Source organism: Brassica rapa, chromosome A10 (assembly GCF_000309985.2).
Source record: "Brassica rapa cultivar Chiifu-401-42 chromosome A10, CAAS_Brap_v3.01, whole genome shotgun sequence".
Lineage (NCBI taxonomy): Eukaryota > Viridiplantae > Streptophyta > Magnoliopsida > Brassicales > Brassicaceae > Brassica > Brassica rapa.
The window spans coordinates 15,044,054-15,060,251 of NC_024804.2; the positions used below are offsets into that span (position 1 = coordinate 15,044,054).

At 36.4% G+C, this 16,198-nt stretch overlaps 3 protein-coding genes across 4 annotated transcripts; 2 read left to right on the plus strand and 1 right to left on the minus strand.

The window, feature by feature from the left end:
• Positions 1-236: 236 nt before the first annotated feature.
• Positions 237-3,034, minus strand: LOC103845760 (polyadenylate-binding protein RBP47B'). 2 transcript variants are annotated; one of them, XM_009122648.3, is made up of 8 exons: positions 2,650-3,034; positions 1,633-2,110; positions 1,432-1,508; positions 1,223-1,353; positions 1,037-1,127; positions 781-927; positions 615-694; positions 237-522 (listed from the first exon to the last, which is right to left on the minus strand). In XM_009122648.3, exons 1-8 carry the CDS (start codon positions 2,788-2,790, stop codon positions 438-440), a joined length of 1,230 nt encoding a protein of 409 aa, XP_009120896.1. In that variant the 5' UTR covers positions 2,791-3,034; the 3' UTR covers positions 237-437. The 2 variants fall into 2 exon arrangements, with proteins under 2 accessions (XP_009120896.1, XP_009120895.1); XM_009122647.3 differs by having other exon boundaries at positions 1,432-1,538.
• A 336-nt stretch (positions 3,035-3,370) lies between these two features.
• On the plus strand, positions 3,371-6,531 carry LOC103845761. Its single transcript, XM_009122649.3, has one exon. It carries the CDS (start codon positions 5,549-5,551, stop codon positions 6,320-6,322), a length of 774 nt encoding a protein of 257 aa, XP_009120897.1. The 5' UTR covers positions 3,371-5,548; the 3' UTR covers positions 6,323-6,531.
• Positions 6,532-8,416: 1,885 nt separating this feature from the next.
• Positions 8,417-12,858, plus strand: LOC103845762 (ARM REPEAT PROTEIN INTERACTING WITH ABF2). The gene is given in 21 exon segments (XM_033282744.1): positions 8,417-8,768; positions 8,864-9,021; positions 9,127-9,299; positions 9,383-9,503; positions 9,574-9,648; positions 9,762-9,856; positions 9,956-10,031; positions 10,215-10,322; positions 10,362-10,419; positions 10,451-10,491; positions 10,589-10,657; positions 10,801-10,860; positions 11,030-11,153; positions 11,265-11,404; positions 11,488-11,551; positions 11,634-11,713; positions 11,895-11,959; positions 12,041-12,158; positions 12,244-12,368; positions 12,442-12,745; positions 12,794-12,858. Coding segments are annotated over 20 exon segments (2,115 nt in total). The 5' UTR covers positions 8,417-8,503; the 3' UTR covers positions 12,542-12,745; positions 12,794-12,858.
• The last annotated feature ends 3,340 nt before the right edge of the window (positions 12,859-16,198 follow it).

The window sequence follows — 16,198 nt, forward strand, 5'->3', positions numbered from 1 at the left end:
GTATGGGATTAGGGAGGTGTTTCATGTTCGTAAATATATGTATATGCTTGTCTACTACTGATTTAAAAGTTTCAGATGTTTCTCAAATGTATCAAAATCCTTTTTTCAATTCAAATATGTGCATTAGTGATGTTTGTATAATCACATCTGAGCAAAACATACAAACATGGATAGCAATGTAGCATCATAGTAGATGCCTCTTAAGTCTCTCTGGAGACCTTTTTTCAAAGCAAGTAGAGAAAGGTAAGAACGTTACTTATAGTTTCCTGAAAGTTGGTATATTTCATGATACTAGATCCTGATTGCAGATTACAGAAAAAAAGATCCGGTACAAGGCAAAACAATCAAACAAAGAGCAGTGACTTGTACAATGAACACATCAAACATCTCAAAGAGTCCACCATTCTCTATTCTTCTCTTCTTGATCATTTGGTCAATTATGATGCGAGGGGTGAGGTACGATGCCACGATAGACGTCCTAGTATGGCACTTGCATGAACCGAAAAGTAACCAGCATTTAACCTACAAGTGCAAAAAGAACAATGAGTTGACAACATTCAACTAATCACCCACAAAAGGTATGCATGTGTAAGAAAGTCAATAAGAATTTTTACTTGTCTACATCAGGAGTGGCCATAGGGTCATACAAGTCTTGCTCTGCCGCAGAGTTTGTAACTTCTTGTGTACCTTCTCCCTGAAAAATTGTGGACATCAAGAACAAGAAAGAAGTATCCACATGTTACCAAAAAGAAAAAGAATTTTTAAAGTTCATTTCTTTACCTGTTGCGGATACTGGGGATATCCATATCCACCATACGCGTACACGGATGGATCTTGAGCTGTCCCATAAGCATATGCATCATAGCCTTGCCCATAACCGTAATACCCACCCCATTGATTCGGATCAGCTTGTGTGACGTAACCATCCTATAACAAATAGCAAAAGGTCATCATCAACAACATTCAGTGAACCAGAGGGTAGAGTAAGGCTCTACATCACATCAGTATAGGTTACAACAAAACGTTTTTTTTTCACCTGTCCGGGATTTTTGCTCCAAGAGATGCGTACTGCTTGTTGACCAATCACATGTCCCTGCATGTTCTGCATGGCTTCTTCTGCTGACGTCCTGGGGTCAGTAAAGGAAGTCAAAATTTAAGTGAAAATAACCAAATACATGGAAGCAATCACATGTAGATTCTGAGTTTTATTGAATGGGTTTACCTGGTTTTGAATTGAACATAACCGTACCCCTTTGTTTCAGGTATGTTAACATAAATAACCTCTCCTAGTGGCGAAAATGCGTTCTTCAGCTCTTCCTCTGTAACGTTTGGGTCCAAATCCGCAACTGAAACCTGTACACCAAAACCAATGCATGAAGACAAGCAGCGGGATGTCGAGAAGAAAGCTCTAGCTTCTCAGATGAAACTTACCGTTGTACAGGTGATGTCATTTTCAGGTGCAATGACCTGTGCTGGTTGCGCAACATATGCTGGAGCTGCTGCAGCAACTGCAGACGGGGCTGGAACCGGGTAAGCAGCTAGAGAAAAAACTCCCAATCATTTAAATGATTTGGACTAAACAAGAATCTATTAACAAAACTCAAACCTTGTGTTTTTTTTTTGTTCACATACCTTTGGCAGCATACGGTTGCTGCAAGCCAACGGTTTTCTTAGGCGTTGCTGCACTAATACGCATAGGCCTCGTTGAGCAATACAACCCATTCATCTCAGCCATAGCACGGTTCCTTTCACTCTCCTCAGCAAACTTCACAAACCCGTAGCCTTTAGATCGTCCAGTACTCGGATCAGTAACAACCTTGGCACCTCTAACGGAAGAATAGTGAACACGGAACGTCTCTTGGAGAAGATAATCAGTAACATCAGGCGCTAAATCTCCGACAAAGATAGAATGATCGGTTCCAGGATCTACTTTCTGTCCTGAACCAAAAGAAGCCCAGTTTAAACGGAAGTTAATTTCGGTTCCGGGCATTGGTGTGCCGTTGTAGGTCTGAAGGGTTCTCTCTGCTGCAGCGTGAGATATAAACTCTATGAAACCGTAACCTTCTGGTTGGCCTGTGATCTTGTTACGTATTACCTTGACAGAAACAAGCTGCACATATATATAAAGATCATTAAGGATCATGTTCCATCTGAAGGTTAAGAGATTAAGCAACATACAAAGATATAAACTAAAGTCACTTTCTACTAGTAGATATAAAAAGTACATTCATCAACTACTACTAGTAACAATTGAAAGCAAACCTCATCAAACATGGTGAGAGCGATTAGATATATCTATAACATTTAAACATCTCCAAAACCTAAAGTTATCTACTTTATCTATTCACTAAACAAACCCTATGAAATTAGATACCAGACCATTTCAGAGAAATCGAGAGAATCTACTCTACACATTCTACTAGTAGAGATTAAAGTACATTCATCAACTACTACTAGTACCAATTGAAAGCATGCATCATCAAACATGGTGAGAGCTATTAGATATCTATTACACTTAACATCCCCAAAACCTAAAGTTATCGACTTTATCTATTCCTAATCAATTCAAATTAGATACCAAACCATTTCAGATAAATCGAGAGGTGGCAATTGGAAGAATACTGTGAGTAGGAAGAGAATTAAGGTTACCTCGCCGGTTTGGGAGAAGCAGGAAGAGAGGTAATTCTCGTCGACCCAGTACTGCAAATCTCCAATCCAGAGGGTTCGCACTTCTTCCAGCGTCTGCGGATGGTGGTAGCCTTGCGGCTGCGGAGGCATCATCGTCATCATCTCTTATGCTGGTGAATTCCCGTAGCGCCAAAACGTAACCTAACACACACACGCGAGGACGCTAAGAGTGGAGGCGTCGGCTAAATATCCCGGCCGGTCTAAAAGTATTTGTTTTGTGAGCATTAGTCTGCAATAAAATTATTTCAAAATTGGATGTAGAAAATTAGATATATACTAAGCGAAAAATATTTGATTTTAACACGCAAAAATATGAATTGTTTAATATAGAGCTAATTTTATTTATATAACTGCAAATTATTTGTATTAATTAAAAGAGAAAATCATTAGTTAAAGCATATTCAACCCAAAAATTGACAAAATATAAGTATTTTATTTTTATTTTGAGAAAGGGCTACAAAAATACAATGAAACAAAAATCACTTCTTCTTTTTTTTTTTTTAGAAAGGACTACAAAAATCACTTCTATAATAAAGTCTTTTTATTTTTAAGAGAAAAGATAGAAATACATTGAAGCTGATCTTGGAGAGAATTCAACAATTGATAGCCATATAATTTTATGGCTACAGATACTTGACCATATAGTTTTATTCATCTAATTACCATACATTTATGTATCTTCTCTTTTTTAATACCTTATAGAAAGTATATATATTTATATATCCAACTATTAACCCCGAACTGGATATATCGCTAATCAGGCTGAGATATATTTGGAGGGCGCTGATATTGTGGTACTAGCTTATACCATTGTTATAACTGTGATTACACTTGGATATATAGATAAATATTTTATCCCTGTTCTAGGATGGTCTAACAAACGCAGCGTCTGTTACTTATTGGGTGCGCATAACATCATTAACTAAATATATGGCGATTAGGTACGACTTAACTAATCCATCTTTCATACTATAATTTCAAGCAAAAAAGTATATAGAGGAAAAAAGCACAGAGCATGTTAAATCACCGTTTCAAATGGTGGCAACATACCGGTACAACATGTTTCTAGCTGTTGTTAAAGGGGTTTCGAAAAGATATTATGATGGTAGTACAATTAAATCATATCCATACGTGGAGTAGAAACTCAACAACATTAACCACATATGCATATGTTTGGCTCTAAGTGGATGGATGCATGTGCTTCTTTACATTGAGAAGCGTTTAGTGCCTAATGAAAGATTCTAATGTGGTCAAAGTCAAAGCTCATGGTCTACACTTCGTTTCTCTTATACTACACTACAAACTAAAATATTTGCTTGTGTGTTGATCATAGCCAATAATGTGTTCATTTAATTATTGGGGTCTCTCATTTTTGTCTTGACCATCGTGGTGTTTATATGAATACAAGCACAGTGAACTTCAATTGTTTTATTTTTGGAGGACATCTTCGTTGTAAATCTTCATTCAACAGCTCGCGTCTTGTTTCTTATGTATTAGGGTGTATTTTTTTTTTGAAAAACATGTATTAGGGTGTCTATTTTGGGGTTTCTTTCCCTTCGGATTCTGTTTGGTTAATTCACTTAAGGTGAACTCAAACCAAAATTAGTACGGTTTGGTTTGAATCGGTTCAGTTTGCAAACAAAGTGGACGGAAATAAACTTCTCATGCATGTTGTATTCGAAGTTCAAACTATTGTCATGATTTTTACCAAGCAAATGTTATAGATACCACACCATATAATATTATATGTCCAAACAAGTATGGCTTTAAATATGAAAGTTAGACTGGGTTAATTAGTATTGATGTGACTACGAGTCAGTCAGTATATAGTTAAGATGGTTACTGTCATGATTAGTCGAAACAAGCAGTATTAAAAGATGTACTAGTATAAGGTAGGCTGGAATTTTTTTGTATTTTGCGTTGCATGGAAATGGACAGTTAATGATAAACAGTGACATGTGCTTAGTGGTAATTCTTTGAATTGGTAACATCACTGTCTCTCTCTCTCTCTCTCTATCACTCCTCTCAACGACAACATTTAATACTTGCACTAATGTAGAAAAATTAAAACAAAAAGAAAATGCTAACAAAAGAACACATTGTACTCAACTTATAAAAGGGGGTGAAATTAATCAGTTGGAGCTAACAATAATAGTAACTTAGTATTTATTTTGGCAATGATAATAACTACATGCTACATCAAGCTGCACCATAACTAAAACGAGTGGTCCAACACCAAAAAACCCGCTCAACGTTCCTCCGAGTTAATATTCATATCAATGCTAGTACTTCTTTGTTTTTTACTGCATATATAAAGACTTGACCTAACGGTAAAACTGTGTGTGTATCAAGAACACAAATAATATTAAGTAATCTCGTGTGTTGAGTTGTACTTGTTTTCACATGGCAAGAAGCTCATGTGGGTACATGTGGGTACTGTTCAATTATATCTCTCCAAATTTTCCTTCAGTCAAACTCATTGCCTCATTACAAAATCCACATCTACGATTTTTATTAAACATAGATCAAATCATGGATTACAGAAATAATTAATGAGTAATTATTATGATAATTCAATGCATCTTCCTTCCGGTGGTGGATGTGAGTAATAATTTAAAATGCGAATTTGCATGTTCATATCATCTAATCTCCCATCTTCTTACAGCTCTGTAAACTTGTCTGCCTCTTCTGTTTCCATCTCAACGTGTCCATGTGGTCTTACCTCAGTTTTTTTTTGTATATATTATCCTCATCATTACTTTCTGAATCTTCACCCCTCTCTCTCTCTATCTCTCACAAAGTCCACTTGCTTTGTCTTTCACTTCATAATAACTAGTTCTGTTTACACATTTGTACGATCATGGTAGTAGCGGAAACGGCGGAGGCAACGATGGTTTTCACGACGGAGGGACCTCGCATTTCCTTCTCCGCCGATCTGTCGTCATCAGACAGCGAGGGAGACTACATCTGCATCAACCCTGAGAATCTCTTACGGGGAAAAGAAGAACAAGTGAAAGCTGGAGACTTTGAGTTTCTGTCGAACACGCAAACGATGCTCACCGCCGCAGACGAGCTGTTCTCCGAAGGAAAGCTGCTTCCTTTCTGGCAAGCCAAACACTCGGAGAAGCTTCAGAACGTTACCTTGAAAACAAAAGTCGTCGACGTAGACGAAGTAGAAGTAGTAGAAGAAGAAGAAGAAGATCGTAAAGTGGTTAAAGAAGAGACTGTTCACAACAGCACCAAGGAGCAGGAGAATAGCAATAACAGAGGAAGCTGGTTTCTTGACGACGACCCTTCTCCTCGTCCACCGAACTGCACTGTTCTGTGGAAAGAGCTTTTGCGGTTGAAGAAACAGAGGAACACCAAGACGACGAATACGACTACAAAAGCTTCGTCGACGAAGGCATCGTCTCTCTCGCCGTCTTCGTCTTCGAGCTCGACTTCGTCTTCTTCGAGTTCTATTGGGGATGCTGTGAAGGAGGAGAGCGAGAAGAAAGGTAAGAAAGGGTTAGAGAGGACGAGATCCGTGACTATGAGGATAAGGCCTATGATTCATGTTCCTGTTTGTACTCCCTCTAAGCCTCCTCTGTTTCCTCTGAGGCTACACAAAAACAGAGTAGAGAAACGAACTTGATGAATGATGATGATGAACATTGTTTTACTATCTATTTGTCTTTGTATTATCAACCTTTGTTTTGGTTAGGTTTTGTGATTAGATGTGTTGTGTTTTTTGTTGAGCTTTTGTGATTGAGATCTGTGGTGTGACAGTGTATAAATGTGAAGACATTTTCATACCCGAACACAAATAAGAGATTCATCATTGAATACACCCATTTTTATATGCTTTTTCATCTCATTGTCTTTGTAGATTTGTAAAGTTTTATTTTCTCTTTTTTTTTTTGTTGTGTGTCTCTGTATCTCAGCCATTGTTTTTATTGGGTTTGATCAAATATTTGGTTTTAGACTCTAAGATAGTTCCTTAGTTTAAGATCTGAAAAGAGTGAGAAGAGACAAAAGAGTTTAATGCCAAAGATAAGGAAAAAACAAGAAAGCAAGAGTACAGGGGTGTGCACATGCAAGTTTCAGATGTTTTGTTAGATCCTTTTCTATCGGGAAAACTCCACCAAGTTGGCTCTGCTCAACGTTTATAGGCAAGGGTCCACTTCTGCAACCCCTGGCCTAACGTTTATAACCCAAAATCAAACTAATCCCTAACACATCAAATTCATAATATCCAAATCTTGTTAGATCATATATATATATATGAGTTCAATTATTATTTTGCCACGCTGTCTTATTTCACTACACAACAATACAGAAACAGAACGATGGATGGATGTGCACAACTTAGTATAGTGTCTTATCCTCGGATCAGTATTTTTTTTCTCTATGTGTATACTCCAGTTGTTGTAAGAATGAAACAGTAGATACATTATGTAATATTGTAAATTTACACACAGGTTACTAAACAAAGCACAAACCTCAAATTTTGTTGCGGCACAGGAAAAAGAGAATAACTATTTTGCGCAGTATCAGTATTAGGAATTGAATGGTATGAAATGATTTATTCCATCAGTCCTAACAAAAGAATTCTACCATTTATCTTGAATGGAATGGATTAGTTATTCCATCAATTACAAAAATAAATAGAACATGAATTTATGCAAGTTTATATAGTTTATAAACTCAAGTAGCTCGCCCATTGGGAGTGGAAACAAAAAATGCAATAGCATGTATGGACACCAGCTAGCATCACACACATCATTCTCACTACATTGACTGAACTATCTATAAATTTGCCAACTTTTAGACCTCACCTATAATAGTAGTAATTTATTTTGATCTCATATAGGGAATAACCACATCTAACACAACAGATTTAAGATACTTTAATATTATGGTATTGAGAAACATGCTACTTAATTCCATATTTCATAATGAGCTGTGAGTAGTGTAATAAACTTATTTTACTTTCCTTACTTTTTAATCGCTTTTTCCTTTGTTTCATCAAAGTTAGAAAAGCTTGCTCGTGTACGTACGAGGGGGGCAACTGCCCCCAGTGCTTTTTCAAAATCCTGTGTAAAACATGAGTAATTTTTGTTATGCCTCTGTGTTTATAGCAAATTTATCCCTAGTTCTATAAGTAATTTTAGCTATGCCCCCAACAAAATATTTTTCTACATCCGCCCCTGCTCGTGCCTCCGAAGTTTTCATTCCCATGTGGTCGTCAAAGAAATGGTTCATCACTTCATCTTATCTTTATTTTAAAGAAATGCTTCTTTCTTCTATCATCTTTGATATTTTATTCACACTTTTAAACACGTCTCCTTTGTGGCAGACCACCAAAAAGTCCAAAAGCCTCTACTTACTTGTTTTCTTTTTATAAATATAAAAATAATAATTATGACTAAACCATGTTAAAAGAAAATAAAAATCTAGCAAAAAAAGTGCACAACCTTGATTCCTTTCGTTGTGGGATTATATCATTTCAGTGCTTCCGATATACAGGCCCAATTTAGCAAATGCTCATCTCCGGCGTGAAGCGCAAATTAGCATTACGTGGCTATAAAACATTTCGAAATAGAGAAAACAAACAATAAAAATGTTGTAGATAAATTTTCTATAAACGAATTCGAAATTTATTTTCCCTGAAAAAAACTAAAAGTAAATAAAAATAAAAGGCGTTTTTACTAAATGACGAAACTACCCCTGATCTTTTTTTTTTCTGTCTGGATTGATTTCAAAACGCTCCTTCTTCTCTGATCTCCTCCTCTCCTCGCATCGTCGTCTGTGTCTCTAGAGAACTCGTGAAACGATGGAGCAACAACAACCGGAGAGGCGAGAAGGCCGAAGCTTCCCCGAGCGCAAGGGACAGAAGAGAAAGCTAGAGGAAGGAGCAGCCGCCGCCGCAGAGGATCGAGAGATCTCCGCCTCAACCACCACCGACGGCGGCGGCGATGCGATTCTCAACGAAATCGCTGCTCAAGTCTCCGTTCTAAACTCCGCCTTCTCATGGCAAGAGTCCGATCGCGCTGCGGCGAAACGCGCCACTCAAGTCCTCGCCGAGCTCGCTAAAAACGGTAGAAGATCAGCTTCTTCAAATTTTTTTCTGCGGTTTATTCATTATTTTTTTGTTGATCCGTGACTTAGTTAGTAACCACCGTTTGTTCAGCAGAGGATTTAGTGAACGTGATTGTTGATGGAGGAGCTGTTCCAGCTCTTATGACGCATCTACAAGCGCCGCCGTATAGCGAAGGAGACTTGGCTCAGAAGCCGTTTGAACATGAGGTTGAGAAGGGGAGCGCCTTTGCTCTTGGTCTACTTGCAATTAAGGTTTAGTTACTTGTATAGTGTGTTAGTTTGTTATGTTATTTTGCTTTTTTCTTAAGGATTATAGTATAGTGTTTGTGATCTCGTTGTGGAATTGACTGCTTACAGCCAGAGTATCAGAAGCTGATAGTGGACAAAGGTGCTTTACCTCATCTCGTGAATCTGTTGAAGAGAAGCAAAGATGGTTCTACTTCCCGAGCTGTTAATAGTGTTATCAGAAGAGCGGCTGATGCCATCACCAATCTTGCTCACGAGAACAGCAGCATCAAGACTCGTGTTAGGTCAGCTTATTTAGGTGGTTTCCAAAGATTTGTTTTTTTTTTGGTACAACTGTCCTCATGACTTCAAGTTACTTGACAAGCAGGCTCGAAGGCGGTATTCCACCTCTCGTTGATTTGCTTGAGTTTTCTGATTCAAAGGTTCAGCGAGCAGCAGCAGGGGCGTTGAGAACACTTGCGTTTAAAAACGATGATAACAAGAACCAGGTAAATGTTTCTGTCTTAGAGCTTCTATTTCAGTTTTTCGGTGGAGCATGATTCATTGTTTTTTGTGCAGATTGTCGAGTGCAGTGCTCTTCCCAAGCTCATTCTAATGTTAGGATCAGAGGATGCTGCTATACATTATGAAGCGGTTAGGAATCTTTTACTGGGACGAGAGTTTTCATAATCAACTGTTTTGCTAGTTGCTACTCAAACATCTACATGAGATTCACACTGAAATAACGAGTTGAGTCACGCTTTTAGGTTGGAGTTATCGGCAATCTAGTACATTCTTCTCCAAACATTAAAAAAGAGGTTCTTTCTGCTGGGGCGTTGCAACCTGTCATTGGTCTTCTCAGGTGTGTGGAACTCGCCGTTTTAATTACATGGTTAAGCATAGAGTTGTTACTGTTAACCCTAGGTTCATTCTCATCATTTTTTGAATTTGTCTATTGCAGTTCATGTTGCCCTGAGAGTCAAAGAGAGGCGGCTTTATTACTTGGACAGTTTGCGTCGACTGATTCCGATTGTAAGGTACTATTTCATTGCCATTACCCCAAAGTCTAAACTCTTTCTGTTTGGTTATACTAGGCGTAAGTTGTTTGTTGCTATTGATGTTTGTAGAATATTCGTTTCCAATTACTGTTATCTATCATTTTCCCTGATTTATGTGTCTTTTTCATTCTTCACCTCATTTTCAAAAATATAACTTTGCAGGTGCACATTGTGCAAAGGGGTGCTGTCCGTCCTTTGATTGAGATGCTTCAGTCACCTGACGTGCAGTTGAAAGAAATGTCGGCCTTTGCACTGGGTAGATTGGCGCAGGTTCTTGTTTCAATCATTTGTTATTTTCAGTTTATAAAGTTGAGGCATTCTTTTTTTGGCGTTGTAAACTTGCAACTTCGCTCTTTAGACTTACAACCATTTGAGTTATATTAAATAACATTACCGATATGTCTTTTAATTTCTAGCGTATGGCCTTGCCGATAATGAGGTGTGTTGTATGCTACCTTCCGTATGTATTAATTAGGAATGCAAAAAAAATATTTAAACCTCATTAAATGGGTTATTGATCCATTTTTGTCCCCTAGGATAATGTATCAGATTTTATCAGGGTGGGAGGTATCCAGAAGCTACAGGATGGAGAGTTTATAGTTCAGGTATGTATAGCGTTGTTACCCTTTCACTACTTTCCAGAATCATATAGTCTTATTCCTTTTATCCGCTAGCTATTGAAGATTCTTTGCAGCTTTAGTAGTCTTTGTTTTACTCTTTGGGTGTTTATAATATACACCGCTTTTAGGCAACTAAAGATTGTGTCTCCAAAACACTGAAGAGATTGGAGGAGAAGATTCATGGAAGAGTAAGTGAAATTATACCTGTCTTTAAACTTGCTCTTTCCACATCTGGTGACTAAAACATACACATGCACGGTTTGTGGTGAAACTGCTATATCCTGATCTAGCTCTGTCGAAGTTTAGCATTTCTCTATCCAACCATTGAGACTTTTGTTCTTTGGTTTTCCTTTGCAGGTTCTTAGACATCTGTTGTACCTAATGCGCATTTCTGAAAAGTCTATCCAAAGACGGGTTGCTCTTGCTCTTGCTCATCTCTGTTCACCAGAAGATCAGAGAACCATATTCATAGATGAAAATGGCATGTGACAACTTTTTTGAATTTATTAATGTTTAGATTTTTGACGTGTTATTCATTTATGTTAAGATGTTCTTTGTGCAAAAAGTTTTATATCGAGTTGTCTTTTGACAGGGTTAGAGTTGCTACTTGGTCTTCTTGGTTCTACGAACACTAAACAGCAACTTGATGGCGCTGCAGCATTGTACAAATTAGCAAATAAATCTATGGCACTTTCTCCAGTTGATGCTGCTCCCCCTTCTCCAACACAAAGGGTGAATTCCCTTCTTACTTCAGTCCTCCAGTACATAACTTGTGGAAGTCTCATTGCAGTATTCTTTTTGTCTATTTGTGACAGGTTTATCTCGGAGAGCAGTATGTAAATAGTGCCACGCTGTCTGATGTAACTTTTCTAGTCGAAGGTAATCATCATATTAATCAGGAAGTTGCAGCAGTCTTGTTCGCTCCAAAGTCCAAATGTAAACCAGAAAAATCATACTGCAGGAAGGAGATTCTATGCACACAGAATATGTCTCCTGGCATCTTCAGATGCATTTCGCGCAATGTTTGATGGTGGTTACAGAGTAAGTTAGCTATTATTTTTGGGTGACCAATCCTTTTCAATATGTTCTTGCGGAGGAAATGAGAAAATATCATTTACTAGCTATGATGACGATGACATATTGGTTTTGGCTGCTCTGCTTCTCTTTCAAAAGAGGAATGTATGGATAGTTATGTTTCTTGTGTGCAAATTGAATATCTCAGGAAAAGGACGCTAGAGATATTGAGATTCCTAATATCAAGTGGGAGGTTTTTGAGTTAATGATGAGGTATGACGAGCTTACAGGCTTCTTTATTGTGAGAACTCTTGTAAAAATGTAATTGACTCACACTTGGATTGTGATTCCCAGGTTTATATACACTGGATCCGTCGACATAACAATTGAGATATCACAAGATCTTCTAAGAGCAGCGGATCAGTATCTATTGGAGGGGCTAAAGCGGCTCTGTGAATACACAATTGCTCAGGTGAGCCAGAGTACTTGCAATTTCAAGTGATTTGGTTTGCATAATAATTGTCGAAATCTAACAGAGTTTTGCTTATAAATGAAAGGATATAACGTTGGAAAACATAGGAGGCATGTACGATCTCTCAGAAGCATTCCATGCAATGTCGCTGAGGCAAGCTTGTATCCTGTTCATCCTGGAGCATTTCGATAAACTGAGCACAATGCATGGGTAATATAAATAAGCTCTCTCTCTCTCTCTCTATTTGGCATTTATCTGAAACAGAGCGAATGAAAAATGGCAGGCAAAACCAGCTGGTACAGCGAACAATACCAGAGATAAGAGAGTACTTTTGTAGAGCTCTAACAAAGTCTACGACAAACCTGCAAGGCCTGAGGCTGTAAGAAGAAGAAGACTGGTACCTAACTAGAGAGGTAAGTAGACAAGGAATATCATATAGAGAGAGAAAGCTCGCTATTAGTAAGAGGTCTTTTATGGTCTTGTCCTATCCTGAGTCGTTTTAGTAAAATTTGCTGTGCGTTTGGTTCATTGTATTTTGTATCAAATTCTCTTCTGATCACAATCGCGTCTTAAAAAGAGATCGCCACTTTGTATCCAGAACACAATATCATCGCGTCTTAAAAAGAGATCGCCACTTTGTATCCAGAACACCAATATGGTGAAACTTTCACTATTCAATTCAAGATCCACGGTCCAACGATCCTGTGTTAGAAGCAAAAATACACTCTGTGATGATTACATATGGTAGTGACTAATCGCTACTTGTATAAATGATTAATCAGATGACCCAAGACAGGAAAATGAATAATATTTGTTAATTTTTAATATTGTTTGAGGAACCGACGACATATACAGTAATAATATTAATATCCCGTTTTGGCTTTACAACTAAATAATTGAAAGAAAGGGCTGCCATTAGGTTATTATATAAAGGGAGAATTTGCGAGATAGCCAAAATCTATAGTATAATTAGGTAAATGACTATGATTTTGACATTATTGAGTGAATAATATTTTGCCTTCTCCCAAGCTGGTTATACCCCTACTGAAAACAAGTTACCGGTCAAAACAAAATGAGAGATGACATCGATGACTTAATAGATGGATTACATTCACTGTGTACTGTTAACTAACAAATCAAGCAAATATATCCACGTCACATGTTTTCTTACCACGTATATGTTAACTGTGCTATATAAATGTTTTATTCCATTTATAAAAGTACTATGTTTGATAGAAACAAACAGAACACCTTCATATGAAACAGAACTAGAAACCTTAAACTCAATTCCACACCTAAATACTACGCCCTAAACTCGAATCTCTAAACTAAAACTCAAATATTAAATCTAATTTCTAATTATAATAATTTTAAAAAATAAAATAAAATAAAGATATATAAAATTTGAACTATTGTTCTATACTATCTAAAATAGAGTGGAGACTATTCTTCAGAACTAATGCATTTGTGTTCAACCTTAACCCACCTCCAACCAAAATAGTATATAACACCAATCCCATCCCAACCCCTCAATAATAAACCATATAACAACCCTACCATAAACCCTTAAATACTTAACCTTAAACCATAATCATTATACCCTAAACTCAAATATAAACCCTAAATTCAAATATAAACTCCCAACCTAAATAGAATGGAACTAAATAAATAGCATAATACATATTGGTGAAAATATGAAATGTCTATGATATTATCGAAGAAGTTAATGCTAATTCCATCTTTACCTCCTTCACCTACAAAATACTATACCCTAAACTTTAATCCCTAAACCCTAAACCCAAATATAAACCATAAACCCAAATATTAAAAGTATATAAACATTACCATTCTACATTAGGCATATAGAATAAAAAATCTGAAAATGTAGTTACAATCTAAAACTCATCTTAACATATTTTTCAAATATTGATATGGTTATGCCTTCATGGAAGATGGTAATTCTTGTCACAATATCAACCCCAACCATACATAAACTAAACCCTACACGGAAATATAAACCCTAATCCAATATCAACCCCAATCTTTCATAAACTAAACCCTAGCCACTAATCACTAAACCATATATGAAATATAAACTTTTATCCAACCTCAAACTCAATCTTTCATAAATTAAACCCAAATTTCGAAATGTATGTAACATGCATTTTCATTCTACATGAGCATATAGAATAGAAAATGTAACAAACGATATAGCACAATACATATATATTGTCCAAAATTTTGAAGTGTCTATGATTACATGGAATGATGTAATGCTTACACCAAATTCAGGTTGATTGTAGCGAAAAGAAATAAAGATTAATGGCATTAAAAGAGGTGGAAGAGACAAGATAATATGAATATCATTTCCATTCAACATCACACTGTATTCTGTTTTATTTGATGTCATAATAAATTATGTTCTATTTACATTCAGATATATTATTTTTTCTTTACAAAATCATATAAAGACTAATATAAAACACATGTATACATCGATACAAAACTCATATCAATGGAACATGAAACAACAAAGAACAAGATTGAACCATTTCTTTCAGACATCGAATGAAATATAACTTACTAAATAGTACATTATATATTAATAAACGTGACAAATAAGAGAATACCTGTTCCATTTCTTAAAATAGTATAGAAATACTATTATCCTTCCAACTCATTCTTGACAAACCTGAAAAACACAATGAAAAATAAGCACACATTAGTATACAAGTTGAAAGGAAATGGCAACATATGAGATAAGCTACTAGTATATGAATTACTCTCTGCTTAGGCTAAATGTTTAGTTGTGTCAATCGAAAATAGCCTATGCGAGTAAAAAAATAACACATGCAATTAGAATTATACCATCTGAAATAATATAGAATATATATATGGAAAGGAACTGAAGGTCAGATGGAATGGAAAACGAATAATATATTAGTTTTGATACGATTCTTCAGAAATAGCAGAGAATGGAATGGCACGTAACTAGTCTAAAACTAAGATTTTCCATTTCAAATAGCACATGTTCCATAAGATATTCCATTTCACAGAGAACTAAATTTGTTTTATCGTAAAAGGACTTTTCATTCTAAAATGACTATCCCCTTCGCAGTAAACAAATGAGTACGACAAACCAAAAAAAGTTCAACCCTAAATCAATTTGTTTGCCTCAGCTTACTAGATCGGAGAGGCAACATAAACGATGGGTTAGATTTATCAACTTAGAATAGACTAGGGCCGAATCTATTCCACATAAGGGGAAAAAGCATGGAAATAATATAATCTGTGGCACAAAACAGAGAACTTACAATATTGCAACAGATCTCAACCTAATCGCCAATATGAAGGAGATGAGGCTATGGTGGTCGTTTATGCCGATCACACTTACGAACTCTAATGAATCTCCTTTGAATTTCGAATCGGCGCATTCGCTTGACGAAGAACCTATGACGAGTGACGAGTTTGAATGGAAGACGATGCCTCCGCGGTGGATGGAAGAGCAATATACGGTGGAATCTGCTGCTTGATTCTGCGATTCAACAAATATCGGCCAGAAACTTTTCACCTTTTTAGAAAGTGACGAAGAAGAAAAAATTACTTTTGGGAGATGTGTGACTTTCTGATGACCACGCGTAATTTTTGCTTGGTTGGATAATTAATTTTTTTTTTTCGAACTGCAGGTTGCGTTGAAGGCTAGCAGGGTAATATTATAGAAAATACACTCTATATGGATGTATGGTAGGGCATTTGGCTATGGAGCTAAATATTGTTTTTTTTCTTAGCCATACGCTCCAATTTCCCTTATAAAAAATAGCAACTCTAATATTTTTGGAGTTTCTGTCGGCAGATATATTTTTTTTTATTTCAGAATGTATATAGAAAATGAAAGGTATATAATTATAAATACTTTTTTTTGAATATACTCAAAGAAAAAATAAATCAAAATGTTCTCTTACAAACACCAAATTACAAGCACCAAAAGAAGAAAAAAGATTACAAGTACCAAGAAAAAAGATGGTGTTTACTCCAACAGA

Bases quoted from the DNA above. Each gene is read 5' to 3' on its own strand.
- LOC103845760 (XM_009122647.3), bottom strand. From the start codon at position 2,790: ATGATGACGATGATGCCTCCGCAGCCGCAAGGCTACCACCATCCGCAG. The intron at 1,128-1,222 runs GTAAACCCATTC...TACTGACCCCAG, and splicing joins TATGTTCAATTCAAAACCAG to GACGTCAGCAGAAGAAGCCA. The intron at 523-614 runs GTAAAAATTCTT...TTGCACTTGTAG, and splicing joins GCCACTCCTGATGTAGACAA to GTTAAATGCTGGTTACTTTT.
- LOC103845761 (XM_009122649.3), top strand. From the start codon at position 5,549: ATGGTAGTAGCGGAAACGGCGGAGGCAACGATGGTTTTCACGACGGAG.